This window comes from Ostrinia furnacalis, unplaced genomic scaffold, assembly GCF_004193835.3.
Source record: "Ostrinia furnacalis isolate ACB-3 unplaced genomic scaffold, ASM419383v2 OfSCF1653, whole genome shotgun sequence".
In the NCBI taxonomy this organism is placed as follows: domain Eukaryota; kingdom Metazoa; phylum Arthropoda; class Insecta; order Lepidoptera; family Crambidae; genus Ostrinia; species Ostrinia furnacalis.
In genome coordinates, this window is record NW_021131892.1 from 92,075 (window position 1) to 116,467 (window position 24,393).

Below are 24,393 nucleotides of genomic sequence, written 5' to 3' on the forward strand. Positions count from 1 at the left end.
CTTAACTGTGATGGCAGTGCGTACCCTATATTTCACGAGTTTTCTTTCCCTTGTACCTCGAAATTCTCAAAAATTAAGTGTAAAAATGCAAGTAGAAGTCACTTGGTGGTTAACTAACGTAAGATCATACTTCGTCCAGCGCTTCGGACCATAAAATCAGTGAATTCGTACGTTAACAGCCCACAATGAATAATGTAAAAGAACGGAGTCCGAGCAAGCATACCCAAAGTGAGATTTATAGGGTAAGTAACTCCGCAAAATACTGAATGGTGTGGTTACTGCGAAAAAGCGGGAATAGTGATGTGGGATGGCGATATCGATAATTGCGTAGATGATTTTTTGCAATTTGTAAAGTGAAATTGGGCATAATCATTTGATGCATTATGCACTTAATTACCAGCTGTATAGCATACTAGCTTTTGCCCGCGGCTTCACCCGCATGAAATTTAGTTTATCACAGATCGTCATAAATTATAGCCTATATGTTATGCTGGGTTATAAACAATTATACTGTAAAGTTTCATCAAAATCCGTTTAGTAGTTTTTGCGTGAAAGAGTAACAAACATCCAGACATCCATACAAACATTCGCATTTGTAATGTTAGTAGGATTTTAACTATTATGGTACCAAGTTTTTCTTTTACTTTCAGTTTTCTAATAATTGTCACAAACACAAGTGTTGTGTGTTGACTTGAACTATACTATACATTTGACGGGCGAGCAAAATGCCATGTAACTATCGATAATTTTCAAGTCTTCTCAAAATAATACACAATGCACAAAACTACGTCTAATAAGTGTCGCGTACACTAAGTTCCGTGAGATGTACATTTATTTTCTGTTTTATCTACAGATGAGTGTTATAGAACATGATCTATCGATATTATTATACATTAAGAACTGTCGGTTCGACATCACTAAAAGAAGTCCATTTTTGTAATTTACGACTATTCTATTTCTAGTCTGCTAGGGATTGTTTAAAAATAGTCCAGTTTAAAAGACATAAAAGTTTGTTGAGAGCATAAATCTTGATTAATGTACGTAGTTTTGTTTGTGGAAAATGTCTGGTTACCTGTATCATTGTGGAAAATTTATTTGGTGGAAATTTTAAACAATGTATAGTTGTTTAAATTATTTCAGTTCTTTAGTTTGGCGGTTGTAAAGTAAGCTGTTTTATAAGGATAATCTTAGCTAGATATCTAGGTAAACACAGTGACAACTTATGTATTGTAATATAAACTTTTTTGCTATTTTACGTACCTACCTACTATCTAAGATGCTAAAATGTGTAGCTTGCTTGACTTATCCAGTGGACTTAGGTAGGTTGATAAATAATTATAATCTAAATATATACATATATCTCAAAGGTGACTGACTGACTGACATAGTGATCTATCAACGCACAGCCCAAACCACTGGACGGATCGGGCTGAAATTTGGCATGCAGGTAGATTTTATGACGTAGGCATCCGCTAAGAAAGGATTTTACGAAACTCCACCCCTAAGGGGGTAAAACGGGATCGACGCGTAAGAAGTCGCGGGCGGCCGCTAGTAAAAATATATTCTTGGACATTTCACACTGAGCTATCGAATCCCAAACTAAGCAAAGCTCGTCCTATGGGTACCAGACAACGGTTAAAACATACTTACCAAAGTAAATTAACTAAAGTAAATCCTCAAATAAAAAGAAATTGCAGTTATTAATTTTAAAGTTTTGCGTTAGGTACATAATTTAATTAATTTAACCCACTTGTTACGGAATTCACTTTTTCTATCACTTACCTTAAATCAGTCATGATAAATTTATGTCAAAACAATCGCTCCAAAACTTTATAGTTATTTACGTCAGTGTACTTATAAGACTTGGACAGTACTGCGACACACCTCATCTTTCAAATGTTGCACATAAAAATAGTTTACACTACCCACATTAGTAAAAATATTTATGTAAAAACTAGCGTTCTTTTAAAAGAACGCTAGTAACAAGTGGGTTAAACAGGCTTTAACGCGAAAAAGATACCTAGAAAATACTTAAACAATAAAAGAAAACCCTATAAGAAAATTAAAAATGCATCCTCTTCGCTGTCACTGTCAGTTACTCCAGGGGTCGATGGGCCATTTTCAGCATCCTCCTCGCTGTCACTGTCAGTTACTCCGGGGGTTGACGGGCCATTTTCAGCATCCTCTTCGCTGTCGCTGTCAGTTTCGGATTCTGTTATGGTAGTGGGTGCAAGCGTTGTTCTCTCTGTGTATATCTCGCAGTCATCTTCGTTTGTTGATGGTGGAATGTACCGGAAGGAGTCGACCAACACCACTGATCCCACAGATGCCATACCCATCAGTACTATCTGAAAAAGAAATTAAGGTAAGTACTGCACTTATTGAACCAGCGAACTGTATACCGCCAAAAGTAGTTTTAACTTTTATGTCACCGGAAAATCTGACGTCGTTAAATTAAAATCTAAAGTAACCTAAACCACTGTCAGTTTACAATTTGACGCGCTATATTTTAAACTAGCGGCCGCCCGTGACTTCATACGCGTGGGTTCCGTTCTACTCCCTTAGGGGTGGAGTTTCGTAAAATCCTTTCTTAGCGGATGCCTACGTCATATCATCTACCTGCATGCCAAATATCAGCTCAATCCGTCCAGTGGTTTGGGCTGTGCGTTGATAGATCACTATGTCAGTCAGTCAGTGAGTCAGTCAGTCACCTTTGAGTTATACAGTGTGAGTCACGTTAAAGTGTACATATGAAAATATATGAAACTAGACCTATTTTTATCGATAAAAAAGAGGTCAAAAATATTTTGAGATTTTTTTTTTAATTTTTAAAGAATTTTTTTTCTTTCAATCACTTATTGTAAAGAAAACGTAATAACTTTTAAACTAAGCGGTATATCCTGATAAAAGAAAAACAGTAATAATGCTAAATAACAGGCGATACTAAAAAAATACATGTAATACCCTGAAAATGCCAACAAANGCGGGGGTCGATGGGCCAATGTCAGCATCCTCTTCGCTGTCACTGTCAGTTACTCCAGGGGTCGATGGGCCATTTTCAGCATCCTCTTCGCTGTCACTGTCAGTTTCGGATTCTGTTATGGTAGTGGGTGCTAGCGTTGTTCTCTCTGTGTATATCTCGCAGTCTTCTTCGTTTGTTGATGATGGAATGTACCGGAAGGAGTCGACCAATACCACTGACCCCGCAGATGCCATACCCATCAGTACTATCTGAAAAAGAAATTAAGGTAAGTACTGCACTTATTGAACCAGCGAACTTTATACCGCCAAAAGTAGTTTTAACTTTTATGTCACCGGAAAATTTTGACGTAGTTACCTGGTTCCTAACCTGGGGGTAATTACCCCCGCAGGGGTAAAACGGAAATCTTAGATGGGTAACATGGGATGGCACGAAAAAGTATTAAAATAGCAATAAACAAAATAATAGTACGGTATAGGCCGCCCGCAGAATCGCTAAAATCAAGTGGCAGTGGGCGGGGCACATAGCTCGAAGAGCTGATGGCCGCTGGGGCAGGAAGGTTCTTGAGTGGCGACCACGGGCCGGAAGATGTAGCGTGGGCAGGATGCGAGCGGCGCAGGACCGGTCTTTGTGGAAATCCTTGGGGGAGGCCTTTGTACGAGTACAGCTGTGGACGTCTTTCGGCTGAAACAACAACAACATAGGCCGCGACAAACTTATTTAGCAAAAAACGTGCAATTTCTTACATAATAAACATATTTTCGTTCGATTTTTTGTGGTTTCAATTATTTTAAATTAGCTATAGGGGTAAACTCAATTCTCATACTTGTTCACAGGGGTAGTGACATTGAAAAGGTTAGGAACTACTGATATAAACTAACCTAAACCACTGTTAGTTTACAATTTGACGCGCTATATTTTAAACTAGCGGCCGCCCGTGACTTCATACGCGTGGATTCCGTTCTACTTCCTTAGGGGTGGAGTTTCGTAAAATCCTTTCTTAGCGGATGCCTACGCCATATCATCTACCTGCATGTCAAATATCAGCTCAATCCGTCCAGTGGTTTGGGCTGTGCGTTGATATAATATCACTATGTCAGTCAGTCAGCTTTAAGTTATATATTGTATTTAGATTAGTATAGACTATAAAATAACTATAGGACTATCCAATATGCATTGTGCAATGCAAGGTAGCAGGGAAGGGCTGGACGCAGGACGCTACCAATCGATAAACATGGAAAGCATTGGGGGAAGCCTATGTTAAGCAGTGGACGTCATATGGCTGAAATGATGATGATGATGATAATTATAAATAAATACGAAAATTCGACTTCTCAAAAGACGAAAAATGCATCCAGTGTGGCAAAAGCATAAGCGTAGTGTTCCGTAGTTACCAATACGCACACCTGTCGTAGTAGTATCCATTTTAGATAGTAAAAACTTAATCATGGTGAAACGCAACTACAACGAAACTGCAACTGCTAGTTACTTTTGAGTTGCATCTAAGTTTCTGCTATAGCGTCCGTTGAGAGACCACACATGATGCGGCCAGTTTGAAACTTTCAAACTTTGCAACTCAAAAGTAACTAGCAGTTGCAGTTTCGTTGCAGTTGCGTTTCACCGTCTGTTCTGGGCCTTAGTCAACAGTTAGGACTTTTTAACCTGTAGGTAGCCTACTTCACCGATTTCATGCACTAACACCATGTTTGTTTTTACGTTTCATAATTTTATCATTTCGGGCATTGATTTATATTGTATGTCGATTATAATTGTACTCGTAGGTATTTGTGATAACGGAACTCACATGGCCTTGAAATGTGTTGGCGCCATTCACGGGGAAAATTTCTAATGAGTCAGCTATCACTTGCAGCATTTACCATAATTATGCAACTGGACATTTAGGAAAATCAACTATTCTTTCAAATTAAGTTTCGGTATTTTTTGGGTTAACTACGGATCAAATTAATCAAATGGACAAACTCTCATTTCTGCCGTTGTTGTAAATTCAATTTAGAGTAAAAGTATACAATTCTCAATATATGAGAAATCTTGAAAGTAAAATATCTACATTCTACATACACAAGGAATTTAGATATACATCAGCTACAGGACTTTAAACGTAAATGTTGCAATAAAAAATATTGAGAAGGAATTATTGGTGCTTATCTATTGATTTTGTTTGTAGGTACGTACTTAGTAGCGGACTAATCTTTATTGCTACAAATGTATACATTTGCGGATGTTAATATTATGAAATATTATCTAATAATGATAGAATAATACAATTTCATTCCTTACAATCTATTAAAGTTATATTTTACACAAACAAACAACGCATGGGCTATGTTTGTAAGTGTACCTAAAGGGCACACTTACTGAAGGTCAGTTCTCTAGAATCTTAGGTTCTCTCTAGTACTCTCTTTAGGAACTCCTTGACTTTTACCCCTATGGTTTCGTCGTTCCAAACAAAGCATGTCCACTACTGGACAAAGGTCTTCCCCAAGGATTTCCACAATGAATATTTATCGAGGAAGGCTACAATAACATCACTCTATAGCCAATAGAGGCGGAGCAGTAAAGAAAAATGTTGCAAAAAAGAAAAACATAATTCAAACTATTTTAACGCGTACGAAGTCGCGGAAACAGCTAGTAACAATAAAAACCGAACCAGTAAAGGCCAAGTTTCCCGCGGGAAAATTAAACTGTCAATGAACCAGCAACGGAATTAATCAGAAAAACATAGCTACGATTGTGGCTACGAGGAGTTCGAATGATCGACTTTGCTCCAGTGCAAAAAATTAAAGTTAACAATTCTCTCAACCGAGAGATATTCCTAATCCTAAATAACCAACATTAAGTACGCATTACTGAATGGACACTTAACACTTAAGTCATTTGTTCGCAAAATCTCTTAAAAGAATGGTGATTTTTCTTGGTCGCCACTTTTTGAGGCTTCACAAGATTAGCGATTAGATCTCCTAAAGAGGAGGTAAACAATATTTTGTTAATGTTATTAGTTAGTTTGTCTACATTTCAGACAGATCCAGTAATTTGGAAACACGGGACCGATTTAAGAATTGCACAATTGTTAAAACATTTATAAAAAATAATATTTATACCAGAAGTAACAAATGCAGACAAGGCAACACTTACGTGACCATTAAATTCGTTATGAGTGGGATTTAAAACGCCAATCCTCAGTGATTTCCATCCAGAAATGAAATTTGCGGACATTGGCGTATACACCACTGTACCAATGGTGCCATAATTCCCATTTTCATTCATTTCCTGAATTATGATGATAATCTGGTTGAATAGTTGTTTATCGTCCATGTACAAGTTGATTTCAATATCACCACCAACACTCATAAGAAAGTTGAAAGATGCGACGCAACTCATCAAAGCTGCTGCAGCAATGAAGTTCTCGGATAGAGGATGTGGGCTGTCGATGTCTATCGAGGAGTAATTTGAAAATATCCAAGGCACCACGTTTGGATTATCTCTACAAGCCCCTTTTCCCATGTCAAATAACGTATCAAAGTCATTCTCGAAGTTGTATGAGACACAATCGCTGCACAGTACACTCGGGCCCATGAACAGCCACACAAAACACAGAAGAGCCGCTCGCGGCATCCTGACGACACGGTTGAGCCGGACGCTCCGACAATAACTTATAATTACGAACAAAACTAAATCTCTGTAATTTTATTAATCTCCATTATCGAAATATTATAAAATGAGGATAAGATAAAATTCTTTGAATTAGAATAGCGGTTCGCTTGATTGTTATTTTATTTTGGCTGAATCGCACATTGGTGGTGGTGATAGGCTTACCTACTTATTTACATAAATATGTTAGGTCAAAAGATCGCCACTCAAAAAAGTATTAGAAACTACAAAATTATAGAAATCAATTTGTGGAATTAAAAAAATATCAAAACAAATATTGAAGAGATCGCTTCATAGCGATAAGACCGCCTAGTTGTACCTTGTGTGTTCCTTTTCTTTCTGTCTTGTCTTATCTTTGGTGTGCAATAAAGTGTATTTATTATTATTATTATTGACACTACGCATTTTGATTAGCAAGCTGGAAACATCATGTCGCAGGGACTTCCATATCTGTCTATTGAGCTGCCAATGTGCCTTAGCGTCAACGGAGGTCTGCAGTGTCATTGAACGTCGTTCAGAAAGAGGTCAATCGTCGAATTCAACTCGGCTGGGCAGCGTTCGGGAAGCTACATAGCATCTTTTCGTCCAAAATACCTCAATGCCTCAAGGCGAGTCTGTAATCAGAGTGTGTTACCAGTGATGACCGCTCCGAAACGTGACCTCTCACCATAGGCCTCATAAAGAAGCTCAAAGTTGCACAGCGTGCTATGGAAAGGGCTATGCTCGGTGTTTCTTTACGAGATCAAATCAGAAATGAGGAGATCCGTAAACGAACTAAAGTCACTGACATACTTAGCCCGACGGATTAGCAAGCTGAAGTGGCAGTGGACAGGGCACATAGTACGCAGAACTGACGGCCGATGGGGCAGCAAGGTTCTGGAATGGAGGCCGCGTACCGGAAAACGCAGCATGGGACGTCCACCCACAAGGTGGAACGACGACCTGATAAAGGTAGCAGGAAGGCACTGGATGCAGGCCAACCGTGCGATGTGGAAGTCATTGGGGGAGGCCTATGTTCAGCAGTGGACGTCCTATGGCTGAAATGTGATGATGATTTTAATCAGCCCTTACGTTCAAACCTGAATACAGACCTCTAAGATTACCAGATTGACTCACCTAATAAAGATAGAAGGGACCATACTTCCTTCAGTAATGTAGTGTAAAGGTTTGGCTAAACCAACGCGATCACACGCGATCGGCCGGCGTGCAGCGATGGCGATCAATGCTTTTAAGCTTCGGCCAAACCAACGCGATCACTACGCGATCAACCGGCGTGCAACGATGGCGATCAATGCATTTTAAGTCTGATCGCCATCGCTGCACGCGCCGGCTGATCGCGTGTGACTGCGTTGGTTTGACTGAACCTTAATTAGTTATATCTAAGGGCAACAAAACGGTCATTCTCACGATCAGGCGTTCTCAGCCTAATTACCATATCATTTTTGAAATTTGGCTTAATTGACTTAAATGCATTTAAATATAAAACACATGAAAAGTACGAATTTAACAATCGTAAAGGCGTCAAATTATTCAAAGCGGTTTTCGCGTAAATGAGATCCAAAAATTTTATGGTCACGGTAATTAGATAAGGCTAATACTTAATCTAACGGTAATTAGAAAAGATGTGTTAAATAGCAAAAAAACAACATCTTGCATTGATAAATTTGTATACAAATATATAGCGTCATAAAAAAGCTGTAGGTAGGTACACTTAATAAACCCTTTGCAAAAAGAAAAACACTAATTTCTATTATTTACCTATTGTATCAAGATATTTTCAGTATACTGCAAGAATCGAGGCTATAACAGGAACACTTAGTTTCAGCAAGAAGGGGCTACGTGTCACATTTCAAATGAGATCATTTAGCTGAATCAGAATCTTAATCATAATTTATTTGATTTAATGTGGTACAAATGGATTTAAATCATTACGGATAATTATTGGATCAGGAGGTCTCACGAATTAGACTTTTCGGATATGCATATATCGAAAAAGTAATTAATGATATAAGTGATTTTTCCTCTTTTTAATCTATCTGCGATCAGCCATCAGCCATTATCAGATTAAATTGAATTTGTAATAATTACAGTTCCAGCTCTGCATATCCCATGATTTGTCACCTCGATTCTTTTACAACAAGTTTTCAGATTGATGCTATTCGCTTTCTAATTTAGAAGGAACGCAGCAAATAGATTTCATGACGGTCTAGTCTTTGTTTGTAAGCTTTACAGGAATTTTCTACACCCTCTTTGACATTTGGTATCACTTCAGTGGACTTTGTAAACCAAGGTGCACAGCTCAAGATTTTTAATACTTTATTTTGAAAACGTTGAAGTATTTCTACATTTGCGAGGCTAAGTCGATGCCATTTATGTCTCTTATGGGTCTTAGGGTGCATTTGTATATAGTTTGTTCTCCAAGCTTCTTCTGCCCAGAATCCATTGCATATCACGAAGTTTTTTCTATGCATAACAAATCAGTTAGGATGCAGTCTAGGATGGTTCAAAGTGCCTATACACTCTTGTCTTGAAAAGTCCCATTGTCTGTTGATTTGTTCCCTTTTGTTCTTAATGTTATCACGCCAGGTAAGTGTTAATGTTGGACAATGTCATCTTCTTAGGGCAAAGGTAATATGGATAGATTTTAATGGTATTATATTAGAATTAAGTAATGATTTAACATGTAAATATCAATGATATTAATAGTAAAAATAAGTGTCTGGTACGAGACATGTTTCACGCAGGGGTGACATCTCCTGGCCATCAAGAAGCCCCGATTTCACTCCAGCTAACTTCTTTTTGTGGGGTTACCTTAGGGGTTAAAATATACTCTAAAATCCAACAACCATGCAGCAACTGAAGCTGAACATTCGTCATGAAATCGAATCTATTTCGAGGTTACTCTAACGAAAGCTTTTCAAAATTTTGATGTCCGATTGGAAGAAAAGTCCGTAAAGTTGTTATGGGAAAGTCTAGGTATATTTCATATTTTATCATCATACTTATTCAATCGTGAGTGCAATTTGTAGGTAATAATTTCATACAACGGTGATTATAAATATATGGTAATTAGTACATGGAAATTATAAAACGATAGTTTTTCTTCAAAATTTCCAAAATCTGCAGCGTATGCAAATACTGTCTTACTACAACGTATGAAGGCCAAAGTACTGATTCTATTTAAATTAACAACGTGGATCTACCTTCAAAAATCGAATATAAAAATAAGGACATGGTAAATAGAAAAATTGAAAACCAAAGATATGGTAATTATACTCTTACGCAATTCATCGACGGTACGCCAACGCAATAGACGTCTACTTGCTAACAGGTCTTAGAACTAACTAAGGGCTCGCGCCGCGCGCGTAAATGATGTGTCAAATATTATTATTTAGGCTTGTGTGCCCAAAAACAGAAAACGTCACGGGAATTAGGACTTTCGCTCGGACAAGCAGTTTTTTAATTCTAATTATTTACATAATGGTTCTATTGAATAGATATGTTGCATAAGACAGTCTTTTGTACTCTTTAAAATGTTGAATGGAGTGAACCAAATCTATAAGACATAAAAATTACAGCCAACTTTTAACATCAAGTCGGTGTGCGGACGCGTAACGGTAATTAGAGAACAGAGGTTCATGAAATTAATTAAGTCACAAATACTTAAAATAGAGGCCTATGATTTAATGCACAACTGGATAGGGTTGTTAAGTAACATATAAAAATACTTGCATGTCTCTAATTTGTCATTTTTAACGATTTAACAGCCCGGACACGCAAAAACTAGCTCATCTGAGAATGGCCGAAAAATAGTTGCAAATTTTGCAAAAATACTTCTTTTGGTACGGATAAAGTACATTCAGGGGATAAGATAAGTGCCTAGCTAGGTTTTATTAGCAAATGATTCTTTTTCAACATCGAGAATTGCTTGAATCTACTCGTTAGGAGTCTTCTTTGTTTGTGCTTGTAGATATTTAACAGAATATGGCAACAAAAACTATGATTCGTGCATAGAATTTTAGATAAGATATACCTCTCGTTCCCATCGCTGCAACTACTGTGTAGCCAGGATCTACAGCTTGAACGCCAATAAAAACCCAACTAGTGAAGGTTAAGTTTGTCTCGGGGGAAAGTAAAACTGTCAGTGGACCCGCGACGAAATTAATCAGAAGAACATAGGAGGAGGAACATTCGAAATTAAGGTTCGACCTATCTACAGTGCAAAGTGGATAACAGAAGACAAAACAAAGGTTTAAGTAACCTTTAAGACAAGATAAATGCACTACGGACAGTCAGTAAGCATCAATATTATAAGGACCTATCTTGTGAAATATTAGCTACTGGTCAATTACTAGCTGACCTGGCGAACTTCGTGCCGCCCCATTAAAAAGTTGTCTTAACTTATAGAATACAAATGGCATCATTAATTTATAAAGGTATTCTGTTTGACCAATAAATAAATATGTATATTTTGACAATAGTTCGGCGAACTTCGAATGAATTTGTGAAAAGAATTCAGTTGACCTCAAGACAGTGTTTTATTCACTAGTATTAGTAGTCCCCCAGTCAGTGTAGGTAGGAGTGAGTGATATCGGCTAGGGAGTGCTCAGGGTTCACCCTTCCTTTCTTCCGGAATTCCTTCAGGAATTCCACCCTCTTCTAAGGGAGGGTTAAACAAATACATTGTACAAATTAAACATAGAAAACACCAAAAAGATCTAGGTTGTATTTATGCCACATAACATAAAGTAATATAAGATAATAAATACTTACATGACCATCAAATTGGTCCTCTGTGGCATGATCAACGTCAATCCTCAGTGACGCCCATCCAGGGATGAAGCTTGCATCCATCGACGAATACACCACCGTATTAATGGTGCCATAGTTCCCATTGTCATTTAATTCCTGAATTACGATAATCAGCTGTTTGACCATGGGTTCATTGTCCATGTACAAGTTGATTTCAATTACACCATCAACACTCATAGGAAAGGTGGACGATGCGACGCAACTCATTGAAATTGCTGGAGTGATAAAGGACTCGGATAGAGGATGAGGGCTTTCTACGGCTATTGAGGAGTAATTTGCAAGTGTCCAAGGTACCAGGAAGGCATTATCACCACAAATTCCTTTTCCCGGATCAAATTGGGTTTCAAAGTCATTCTCGAAGTTGAATGAGACGCAATCGCTGCACAGTACACTCGGACTTATGAACAGCCACACAAAACACAGAAGAGCCGCTCGCGGCATCCTGATGACACGGTTGAGCCGGACGCTCCGACACTAACTTATAATGAAGATCAAAATTAAATCTCTGTTCGAATTTAATTAATCTCTAACTTATCGAAATATAAAATGAGGATAAGATAAATATTTTGAATCAGGATCGCGGTTTGTTTGATTGCTACTTTTGATTGATCGAATCGCAGATCTTTGGAAGTGATAGACATACTTATTTATGATAATGTCAGAAACCTACAATCAACCAAAATTAAAATGCAACGTAATTACAGTCTAAAAGTATTTTAAATTACAAAATTATTGAAATGCAGCTGGGCGGTTACAAAATATTCAAAACAACGTAAGTATGAATTATTCAAACTTGTTTCTATACAGAATACAGATTATCTCTAAGATTATCTGAGTAATCTAGCAAGGTCTATTATTTTCGGTGCGATAATACTTTCGTTAGTTTCAGCTAAATGACGTCCACTGCTGGATAAATTGGAGGAATGGCGCCGTATTACGAGGAATGAATCGTGATTCACAATGATGACCACGACCACTCTGACAAAAGTGTACCGACTGAGAAGAAGAAGAAGAAGCTGGATAAATTCCTTCCCCAAGTATTTCCACAACGACCGATTCTGCGTTGTCCGCATCCAGGTGCATCCCACTACCTTTACCAGATCGTCGGTCCACCTAGTTGGAGGCCTGCCCATACTACGTCTTCCGACTCGTGGTTGCCACCCAAAAACTTTTCTGCCTCAGCCTCCTCAGTTTGGTAATTCTGCGGGCTATGTAGGTTACTTGTACTATCACTTAACTAATGTTATAAAAAAACCGGCCAAGTGCGAGTCGGACTCGCGCACCGAGGGTTCCGTACAAACCTGTAGGTCTATGTATAACTTTGATTTTGTTACAGCTTAAAGGTATTGTAGACCTGAGTATTTCATATAAATTTCAATTTAACATACCTGTGCGTGCATAAAGAAAGGGGTAGTAACTTTAAAATGATTAAAAATGCTCATAACACTTACGTGACCATTAAATTCGTTCTTTGTGGGATTTCCAACGTCAATCCTCAATGATTTCCATCCAGAAATGAAATTTGCGGCGATTGGCGTATACACCACTGTACCAATGGTGCCATAGGTTCCATTTCCATTCATTTCCTGAGTTATGATGATAACCTGGTTGACTAGTTGTTTATCGTCCATGTACAAGTTGATTTCAATAACACCACCAACGCTCATAAGAAAGTTGAATGATGTGACGCAACTCAACAAAACTGCTGGAGCGATGAAGTTCGTGGATAGAGGATGTGGGATGTCGATGTCTATCGAGGAGTAATTTGAAAATATCCAAGGCACTACGTTTGGGTTATCTCCACAAACCCCTTTATCCATGTCGAAAAGCGTATCAAAGTCATTCTCGAAGTTGTATGAGACGCAACCGCTGCACAGTACACTCGGGCTTATGAACAGCCACACAAAACACAGAAGAGCCGCTCGCGGCATCCTGACGACACGGTTGAGCCGGACGCACCAACAATTGCATCTAATTAAGATCAAAACTTAATTCAATTAATCTTTAACTTATCAAAACATAAAATGAGGATAAGATTACATTTCTTGAATTGAATTGCGGTTCGTTTGATTTGCTACTTTAGATTGGTCGCATCGCAGATCATTGGTGGTGATAGGCATATAATACATAATAATACTTAAGTCAAATGACCAACAAAATAAAAATATTATCTACAGTATGAAAACATAATGACTGAAATTGACGCTGACGTTACTTTTGGCCTAGTAACCAAGCGTTGAACAAAACTGTTCAGAAAATTATACGCAAACGGAATACTATTAAAAATGAATAAACATCGCAAGGAAATACGAGTAGCATAAAGCGCAAGGAAAATAATGAAGTAGGTATATTTCAGTCAGAATTCTTGAATGAATCATTAACAAAGTCAACAGTGAATTCTGAAGATAGAAGGACAATACTTGCTCTGGATCAGGGTGAATGTCTTGTGGCCATTATAATTAGGAGGCCATTATAATTAATATTTAAGGAATTTACAGAAATTAATATTATTAGTACGGATAGAAACACTTGAAAATAACTTAGTATTCAGGTAAATATTATAGTTAGTTAACTCCTAGCCAGTTAATATCAGCAAAGTGTTTCTTTTCAACATTACGTGGTTACTATTACTCGCCAGGGATCTCCTTTGTTTGTTCTTGTGGGTTTGTATCTTAGGGTTTTTAAACTAATAAAATAATATTCAAAAGGGCAACAAAATCCTTGATTAGGGCATAGATTTTTAATTTGTAGATTTACGTTATTTTTCAACTGTCATACTTCACTAAAATCATTATTGCTTTCAAAAGTTTAATAATTATATTTTACTTAAAGACGGAGACATAATAAATTGGCTACTTACGAGTATTATTACAATAGACCACTTTAATTTCTTACCTATTTCTGTTTTCTTACTAAATGGACATGAAGTACACGAGTATCTACGTCATACAAACATCAAGTAACAATATAAACAATGTATCTCTTAATTTTATTTAAAGTTGTTGCATTTCATGAAGGCGAGTGAGCTTTACATGTGTAGTGGCTCGTTACTGTTCGTTTTTCAAACGTTTTGATAGACATTACACTATCGTTATGTGCATGTACACGTACACACACAAGTAAAGCTCACTCGCCTTTGTGAGTTTCAAGAACTATACTACATGTGAAACATTTACATTTTGGAACTAAGTATTCTAGAATAAATACCTTACACACTATGAAATATGATTTGAATATTTATAACGGTAAGTTCCGCCTAAATGATTCCATCTTCTATGCTTCTTAACCTTGGCATGGTAACGAGTTGGGGCAGCTGGTCATCGTCCTCAGTGAATACAGTTGGTATTTCTTGAACGACAGTCGTTGAACTAAGCTTGAAAATGGCGAATCCAACCAAGCCCACTGCCGCGACTGAGCCCACAGTGACGAGAGATATTGAAAGGGGTGTCCAAAATCCCACTGCTTCTTCATTTTCAGGTGGTACTGTTGTGGTTTCTCCGTCAGATTCTGATATTGTAGTTTCAACTATATCGTCAGTAGTTGTTAAAGTGGTTTCCAGCGTTGTCGTGTCAATTTCTGTTTCAGTAGTTGATATAGTTGTCTCCGGCGTTGATGTTGGTAGATCTGTTGGTGTTGTGTCAGTTTCTGATGTAGAAACAGTTGTAGTACTTGATTCAGTAGTAGTTGGTGTATTTGTTTCTGTTACTATTATTTCTGTTGTCGTGTCTGTTTCTGTATTTGTAGTCAGTTCTGTGGTTGTGGTTGCGTCAGTTTCGGTATTTGTAGTTATTTCTGTGGTTGTGGTTGCGTCAGTTTCTGTATTTGTAGTTATTTCTGTGGTTGTAGTTGGGTCAGTTTCGGTGGTAGTAGGGACATCAGTTTCTGTGGTAGTAGGGACATCAGTTTCTGTAGTAGTAGGGACATCAGTTTCAGTGGTAATAGGTATATCGGTTTCAGTTGTAGAAGGTATATCAGTTTCAGTTGTAATTGGTATATCAGTTTCTATGGTAGTAGGGACATCAGTTTCAGTGGTAGTAGGGACATCAGTTTCAGTGGTAGTAGGTATATCGGTTTCAGTTGTAGAAGGTATATCAGTTTCAGTTGTAGAAGGTATATCAGTTTCAGTTGTAATTGGTATATCAGTTTCAGTGGTAGTAGGTACATCCGTTTCAGTGGTAGTAGGGACATCCGCTTCAGTGGTAGAAGAGACATCAGTTTCAGTGGTAGTAGGGACGTCAGTTTCAGTGGTAGTAGGTATATCGGTTTCAGTTGTAGAAGGTATGTCAGTTTCAGTTGTAATTGATATATCAGTTTCAGTGGTAGTAGGTGCACCAGTTTCAGTGGTAGTAGGGACATCAGTTTCAGTGCTAGTAGGGACATCAGTTTCAGTGGTAGTAGGGACGTCAGTTTCAGTGGTAGTAGGTATATCGGTTTCAGTTGTAGAAGGTATATCAGTTTCAGTTGTAATTGGTATATCAGTTTCAGTGGTAGTAGGGACATCAGTTTCAGTGGTAGTAGGGACATCAGTTTCAGTGGTAGTAGGTATATCGGTTTCAGTTGTAGAAGGTATATCAGTTTCAGTTGTAATGGGTATATCAGTATCAGTGGTAGTAGGAACATCAGTTTCAGTAGTAGTAGGGACATCAGTTTCAGTGGTAGTAGGGACGTTAGTTTCAGTGGTAGTAGGGATGTCAGTTTCAGTGGTAGTAGGTATATTGGTTTCAGTTGTAGAAGGTGTATCAGTTTCAGTTGTAATTGGTATATCAGTTTCAGTGGTAGTAGGTAAGTCAGTTTCTGTGGTAGTGGGTATATCAGTTTCAGTAGTAAATAGTGGATCTGTTTCGATGGTAGCAGGTACATCTGTTTCGGTGGTAATAGGTAAATCAATTTCTGTGGTAGTAGGTATGTCAGTTTCGGTGGTAGTAGGTACATTGTCTTCAGTGGTAGTAGGTATGTCAGTTTCGGTGGTAGTAGGTACATTAACTTCGGTGGTAGTAGGTATGTCAGTTTCGGTGGTAGTAGGTACATTAACTTCGGTGGTAGTAGGTATGTCAGTTTCGGTGGTAGTAGGTACATTGTCTTCAGTGGTAGTAGTTATGTCAATTTCTGTAGTAGTTTGGATATCAATTTCCGTAGTAGTTGGGATATCACTTTCTGTGGTACTAGGTACATCTGTCTCTGTAGTTGTCGCTATAACAATTTCAGTGGTAGTAGGTATGTCAGTTTCGGTGGTAGTAGGTATGTCAGTTTCAGTAGTAATAGGCATAGTTTCAGTTATTGTAGGTATATCAGTTTCGATGGTAGTAGGTAACTCAATTTCTGCGGTGGAGATAGGTAGATCTGCTTCTGTGGTTAATATATCGATGGTAGTCGGTGTGTCTTCTTCTGTAGTAGTAGTTACATCAGTTATGAGTAAATCGGTGGTTGTTTCTACATTGGTTGTTGTAAGATCTGACTCAGTCGTAGAAGCTTCATCTTCAAAAGTATCTTGAATTGGAACTTCGTCGTACGAGTATATTGTTATAGTATGTGAGATAATTTCGGCAATATCAAATGAAATATTATCTACAATGAACGTTGATCCTTTTGCGATATGAGCATGCAGTACAACCTGAAATAAATAAGTGGGTGAAGTTTAATATGCAATTGATTATGTAGTTTTTTTATTGATTTGAGATTCATTTCACATTTTACATTGATGTGTTAAGTTAAAATGTGATTCTAAATAATTCTAACACTGATAAAAATATGCAAAAAAAGCTTGAATATGAAACAAATGGTGAAATCGGCTTCATTGATTTAAAGTGATAAAGATTATAAAGATCTTAAAGTTTTTTACAGTAGGTAATGATGATTGTACAAACTATTTTCAATAATTTAGATACTTTTCAAAATACAAATACTTACGTATCCATATCTGTATTCTCCCTTCACATCCACTTGGATAACATTCCACCCATCCTCGAGCTCCCAGTTATTATACATCGAAACATCTTTGATGGCGACCGCTGCATCGTCGCCATCAACACTCTTCTTAAACACCATCAACGACAGAGAATCCTCTTCAGACTTCGACGACAAGTACACGTTGGCTTTAACAACACCGTTTGAGAGATAGAACAATTCTGATTGCACACACAGGTCAACTTTTGTAAACTCTCCATTCACACCATATCCGAGATTCGTTGAGGGGTATTCCACGCATGATTTCGGATCGAAGAAATCTTTGTCACACGACGAAACAGCAAGTGAAATAAGTATTAAAAATAATCGGCACATTTCAGTATCCGTGCGCGTGCTATGTATTAATCAGTGATTTTGTTGTGATCAGAAACGCCGTAGATAGGGCAGTATTTTATCATAATTGGCCCGTGATTTTTCTGATTACGGTAATTGATAGGCTATCTTGATTCTTTTGCTTGCGGCGTTCAAGTGCAGTGTCAAATTATTTTTTTGCCTGGGTATCCCAGTTTTTTAAAATAAGATGTGCTGCTACAATCTCAGCAATTTTTTTTTGTAATCTAAAACGCGGGAGCTGCCTGCATCTCGCCTGATGAAAAGCTATGATCATGGCTATTTCTTTAGTGCCTTTGTTATTATGTAATGCTATAGCCATGCCATGCCCTTATTGGAAGTTTAATATCTACAAAAATCTATCATCATCATCATCATTTCAGCCATAGAACGTCCACTGCTGAACATAGGCCTCCCCCAATCACTTCCACATCCCACGGTTGGTAGCGGCCTGCATCCAGCATCTTCCTGCTACCCTTATCAGGTCGTCGGTCCACCTTGTGGGTGGACGTCCCACGCTGCGTTTTCTAGTACATGGCCTTCACTCCAGAACCTTGCTGCCCCATCGGCCGTCAGTTCTGCGTACTATGTGCCCTGTCCATTGCCACTTCAGCTTGCTAATCCGTCGGGCTATGTCAGTGACTTTAGTTCGTTTATGGATCTCCTCATTTCTGATTTGATCTTGTAAAGAAACACCGACATAGCCCTTTCCATAGCATAACAAAATCTATAATAATATTATAAAGAGGCAAGATTTGTTTGTAACAAATAAAAATCAAAAACTACTGGACGAATTGAAAAATTCCTTCACCATTACAATCCACTTACGATAGGTATTTTTTAAATATTTTTTAAGTTAGATAACAGTAGTTATGCAACACGTTAGTGTGAAGTCAGGGCGGGTTGCCAGTTCGCAGATTCGCCAGTATAAATTCGTGTCAGGTATACCTACTGTCAGCAGCTTTTTACACAAAGCGGTATGTACGAGTCCTCTGGGAATAGTACCATAACTTAGAAAAAAGGCTGGGAAAGCGACATGAAACGAAAACTCCCCTCTGTGTCATGCTAGTTTCGGCCTCTAACTTTGATTTAGGGTCTTGATCGTCATTAGAGCAGTGCTAATGTGAATGAATTATTTTTAGGGTTCCGTACCTCAAAAGGAAAAAACGGAACCCTTATAGGATCACTTTGTTGTCCGTCTGTCCGTCCGTCTGTCAAGACCCTTTTTCTCAGGAACGCGTGGAGGTATGAAGCTGAAATTTATATCAATTACTCAGGTCTACTGTCCCTTGAAGCTGTGAAAAAATCAAACTTCTAAGCCAACGCAATCAAAAGATACAGCCGTTTATGCCGCAAATTTTCGACACTTGCAAGGGAATCAAAACCTACAGGGTGCTNGGACGTGCGGTATTTCGGGGTGCTAAGAAGCATAACAATAATCTATACTAATATTACAAAGTGGCAAGATTTGTTTGTAACAAATAAAATCAAAAACTACTGGACGAATTGAAAAATTCCTTCACCATTACAATCCACTTACGATAAGCATTTTTTAAATATTTTTTTAAGTTAGATAACAGTAGTTATGCAACATCGTTAGTGTGAAGTCAGGGCGGGTCGCCAGTTCGCAGATTCGCCAGTATAAATTCGTGTCAGGTATACTGTGGGTATACTGTCAGCAGCTTTTTACGCAAAACGGTATATACGAGTCCTCTGGGAATAGTACCATAACTTAGAAAAAAGGCAGGGAAAGCGACATGTAACGAAAACTCCCCTCTGTGTCATGCTAGTTTCGGCCTCTTACTTTGATTTAGGGTCTTGATCGTCATTAGAGCAATGCTAATGTGAATGAATTATTTTTTTAGTTTGCACTCATATTCAAAACTAGCTTTTGCCCGCAGCTTCACCCGCGTGAAATTTAGTTTGTCACACACAGAGCGTAATAAATTATAGCCTATATGAAATTTTGGGTTATAAACAATAATACTGTAAAGTTTCATCAAAATCCGTTCAGTAGTTTTTGCGGGAAAGACTAACAAACATGATAACATCCATACAAACATTCGCATTTAAAATATTAGTAAAGAAAATAAGTAACAGACAAAATCATCTGTACCTAGCTTATACTTTAATGTCTCTATTTATAACACTAATCTACCTTATCTGATTAAATTTAACTATTCAATCTTATCATGATAGTTTTTACACTTTCCCTCCAGGTGACATTACAAAATTCCATCCTGTATGTTAGACCCAATAGAAAAACAAGCCACTATTGTGTTATTAAGTGACAAATGGGAATTTTCATCATAGTCTCCTGCTCTGAATCAGGACCTGCTCTTGAGTAGACATCACCTCAACCATTAATAGAGACTTGTTGTACCACCATTGCACTGTACCATATTCACCCGAGTCTTACACCAGAATTCACAAACATTATCCATGAGGTCTCAAAGTGGACGCACAGGGTCCCAAAAACCTATTCATAGACAATAATCTACTTAGCGGCGAAGTGATACACACGAACCAATCATAGAGCTCTATTCAAAGCAAATATCGTTTGTGAATACGGGTGTTATTTTAAAGGATCTCGATAATTCTAATTTTACCCTGTATAGGTTTAAAAAATGTCGCCGTAACCTGCCCTTTAGCTTAGGCGCAGACCACCGATTTTTGTCGGGCGAAAATTTTTAGGGCAGTTAATCAGTGTGGGCTTGTATGGAAGTGCGCACATAACCCCGATTTAGTATCGACCGATTCTTCATACAAATGGAAATCGTTCTCAATTATCGGCCCACTAAAAGTCGGCGTAACCTGCCCTTAAATAGACTGACTCATATAGGTAGTAGGTACCCATTAATAGAGACTCGATCCAGCATTAGGTTACGGAGCAATCGCACCGCAGCCAGTTAATATCTGTAATTGATATGCAAACACGTCCCGCCACGGATTACGTTATACTACTGTGATTTACTGTGCCGATGTACCGCGAAATATACGTTGCCGTTGCTATCTAATCTACAATTCGGTTGATTGGACGTAGATTTTAAAGATTGGTGGAATGAGGTGTACTTAGTAGTAGTTAAAACCTTAGAATATTATCTTTCTTAAAAGTTTACTTGTCAACAAAGGACGTTCACTGATGATCAAAGGCCTTCTCCAAAGATTTCCTCGATGACCGGTCCTGCGCTGCCTGCGCTGCACGCATTCAGGCTCTCCCTGCAACCTTCGCTATACATATAGTCGGTCTATTGGTTTAATTTAAAACATAACCCTCCTTCTGACGCAGTTGAATAAAATCTAACTATTTAAGACAAATACGACAACGTTGTTTATAAGGAGCAATACTTACTTACTTTTCACTGATATAGTCACTTGGAAAATATTGATAAAATCCTACGAATATTAATCAAAATAAGATAGCTGCGCTGGCCAATCTTTGAAACCTATGAACATTGAACAAAACCGGATTTTTTTGTAATATTTGCACATCGTATGTACGATAGATTGTTGGAAACTTCTCTCTCTATAACCATTTGTAATCGTATTCTGGCAAATAAATGATTTATTACTATTATTCCAACATTTCCAACTCTTCACTTAGCCATATTGAAGGAACTGTAAATGACCTGCTCTACACTCTACAAACACGAGAGTTCGTGCCTATTTTTGCGAATATTTTTTTTTATACCCTTTTTCTAAAAATGTCTAAATACGAGGCATTTGAAGAGAGGCTGGCTGGTTAGGTACGCCGTCATCTCGATTTAAAAAGGGCTAAGAATAGAGCACTAAAAAGCTGTCAGCATGTTACTATCCAAGGCATATCGCGCGCATTCCAAGCTGCACAACAAAGGCTGTCAACGCTGCCTTCCTTTGTCCTGTCGCTAAAAAGAAATTGCCTTCAGCTGAATGGAATTCAATATTGAAACTTTTGCCTAACATTACAGATTTATTAAGGCCGCTTGTTGGGAAGGTGACAGGTGGGTTTTTGTGTAACGATTTAGACAAACCTTTGGTAAATAAAACAAATGAAAAACGTTATTTTTATTGGACTTTTTGAAATAGAATAGAATATACAGTTTGGACTTTTTGGTCAAGATCCTGATTTCAATTTTCTGATGGCATCCAAGAATCACTACACAATCATTGTTTCTGGTATGCTTAGGGTTTACTTGCTTTATGATTTCCTGAAAATAAAAATGATTCTGTGCTTCGGGGGCACATTAGACCATCGCTCCGATTGATCCCTGTCCATGAAATAGAACGAATAGAACACGTCATCCCGCATATCTGTAGACCAAGGTCTGGACCAGGACCTGTGTCTCAAGTAGGGCATGCAAAAACCGAGCGGTTTGGAAAAACCGGTTTTTTCGGTTTTTATTTTTAAAAACCGAACTAAACCGGTTTTTTCGGGTTTTTCGGGTTTTTCGGGTCGACTGTTTGTAAGTAAATAAAAATGCTGCAAATTATAATAAAAATCATTTTATTTCTTTTATATTCTAGTTTGACAAGATGAAGTTACATGTTCTGAACATAATATTGTGAGATCAATTGAATAGTTTAATTAAAAATCAAATATAAAGAGATCAACAATAGGATACTTCGCTCATTAGCAAAGCAAAACCTTTGGTCAGGACTTCTTGGCGGGAATCTGAAGCGTCATGTTAGCGGTTTTGTTTTATTTCCTCAAATTCGTGTGTGGGCGACTATTAATGTGTAATAATGGTGGATTATTAACCATTGAGTGTTCGTGAACGTCCATGGGTGTGGGCAAGTGAAGCAAAACAGTGCATCGTGATTCTTCTGGTTCTCTCAAGTTGTCCATAGGAGGTCTCAGTAAAGCACCACAACTTTACTGAGACTCAAAGGGTGGGAAAGGGTATCATCTATCATCCTTCATTATATCATTACTTGATCTCATTTTGTAACTCGTATCACTTATATACTGGAAAATGGCACAAATCAAGTCGACCTCGACGTGTATTGCCAACATCATCAAAAAAGAAGAAGAAAATTTGGTCATAGTTATGCTTATTTAAATAATATGTAAGTTGACACTGACAGAGACTAGCAAAGCAAAAATAATGGCGGCAATGGTCAAATACAAAGCGCGTTCCATTTTGCGCCCGCGCGCTTATAGCTTTAGCTAGAAGATACATGGTACTTTAGTTCAATACCATAGCCACTTAGGGGATTGCAAATATTACTTAGTCCTAAGAAAGTCAAAAACATGTAACGGAATCTCCGACTTACCACTTTAGTGGAGCGATTACAGAAAATAATGGCCTATTAAGTACATGTTTTTTTGTGTTATCATGAAAGTTTAGGAAACTGCGCAGTTTTTAAAATTATTTTGGACCTATGGAAATTCTTTTCTTTTCTCATACATTTCAGTTGAAAATTTTAGAATGTTCTGCTAAAAGCATATTTTTTATGTTTCTAGCAAAAATTTTGTATCTTGCATCAAAGATAGGAAGGTGATTATTTTTTTCAAATATCTGCAACTAATAGGGAATCTGTCAAAAAAAAGAAATCTGAGAAAAGTCAACCCAAAAAAAAGATAAAAAAAAATTAAGCCACTAGGTCATAAAATTTGAAAAAATCTCAAAATTAACGATAACTTCTAAACTACGAAAAATCGTAGAACATACATGGGGGTGAAATCGATAGGTCTAGTCCTCACCTATCACCTGCCTTCGGCTTGACACCTTACAAGAAACACCCTGTATACAGAGATTTAGACTTTTTTGTCAAGATCCTGAGTTAAATTTCCTGACGGGATTCAAGAATCACTACACAATTAATGTTTTCAGTATGCTTAGGGTTTACTTGCTTTATGATTAATTTCCTGAAAAAAAAAAAGATGATTCTGTGATTCGGGGCACATTAGACCATCGCTCCGATTGATCCCTGTCCATGAAATAGAACGAATAGAACACGTCGTCCCGCATATCTGTAGACCAAGGTCTGGACCAGGACCTGTGTCTCAAGGTCTTGTTGAAAAAGAGTATTTCAATTCAACCATCTAAGAGTTTTAAATACTCATCTACTGGATACAAGAGGAAGGAAGGACTACGTCAAGTAAATTAATTACTGCATATTAGGTATTACAAGATAGGTACTTACAAAATCGTATCGCGCTCCACGTGCCCGCACCGCTATTCGCTTTTAAACACCAGCAGTTGAACTGCATTAAGGCCACTGGCACTGCATTGCAAGTAGACTTCAAAGATCTGCGTGCACGTGCCGGCAAGTTTGCCGGCCGCAACCTCGGTGTCGCCAATCAGCGCCCATTCTAATTCAAATTCGGACTTCGCGAGGTGAAACTTTGGAGGCAGGTGGTTCCGCCCGCCCTAGTTCCCTCTGTAATATGTTACGCTTGATTGGAACGTATTCTGCATATTTATTTGAGATTTTTTCTTTACTTTGTTTGGATGTTGTTGTTCTTAGTGACTTTTTCTCATAGACTATAATACCTACATTATACATATACATTTTAATATTATAACGCCCGTGTTCACAAAAATTACTATGAGGTTTCACAGTGCGCGTGGACGCACAGGGTGACACATGAACCAATCACAGAGCTCTATTCAACGCTGTGCGTTCGATTTGCTGTTTGTGAATACGGGCGTAAG

The 24,393-nt window shown here is 37.9% G+C and overlaps 2 protein-coding genes across 3 annotated transcripts in view; both read right to left on the reverse strand.

Moving 5' to 3' along the window:
- LOC114353343 (clumping factor A-like) overlaps positions 1-11,952 on the reverse strand; it is a 41,152-nt gene extending 29,200 nt beyond the window's left edge. The window contains exons 1-3 of one of the 2 annotated variants that reach the window (XM_028305309.1): positions 11,423-11,952; positions 2,990-3,231; positions 2,431-2,437 (exon numbers count right to left, since the gene is read on the reverse strand). In XM_028305309.1, the coding sequence (XP_028161110.1) occupies positions 2,431-2,437; positions 2,990-3,231; positions 11,423-11,902 (729 nt within the window). In that variant the 5' untranslated portion in view covers positions 11,903-11,952. Of the gene's footprint in view, positions 1-2,095; positions 2,156-2,430; positions 2,438-2,984; positions 3,232-11,422 lie in introns of both variants that reach the window. The other variant, XM_028305308.1, reaches the window with a different exon arrangement.
- Positions 11,953-14,628: 2,676 nt separating this feature from the next.
- LOC114353356 (mucin-2-like) lies at positions 14,629-17,768 on the reverse strand. The gene is made up of 2 exons (XM_028305325.1): positions 17,369-17,768; positions 14,629-17,072 (listed from the first exon to the last, which is right to left on the reverse strand). Exons 1-2 carry the CDS (start codon positions 17,738-17,740, stop codon positions 14,718-14,720), a joined length of 2,727 nt encoding a protein of 908 aa, XP_028161126.1. The 5' UTR covers positions 17,741-17,768; the 3' UTR covers positions 14,629-14,717.
- Between the last annotated feature and the right edge of the window lie 6,625 nt (positions 17,769-24,393).

Coding starts and splice junctions, on each gene's coding strand:
- LOC114353356 (XM_028305325.1), bottom strand. CDS start 17,740: ATGTGCCGATTATTTTTAATACTTATTTCACTTGCTGTTTCGTCGTGT. Junction 17,073..17,368: donor GAGAATACAGATATGGATAC/GTAAGTATTTGT, acceptor TATTTATTTCAG/GTTGTACTGCATGCTCATAT.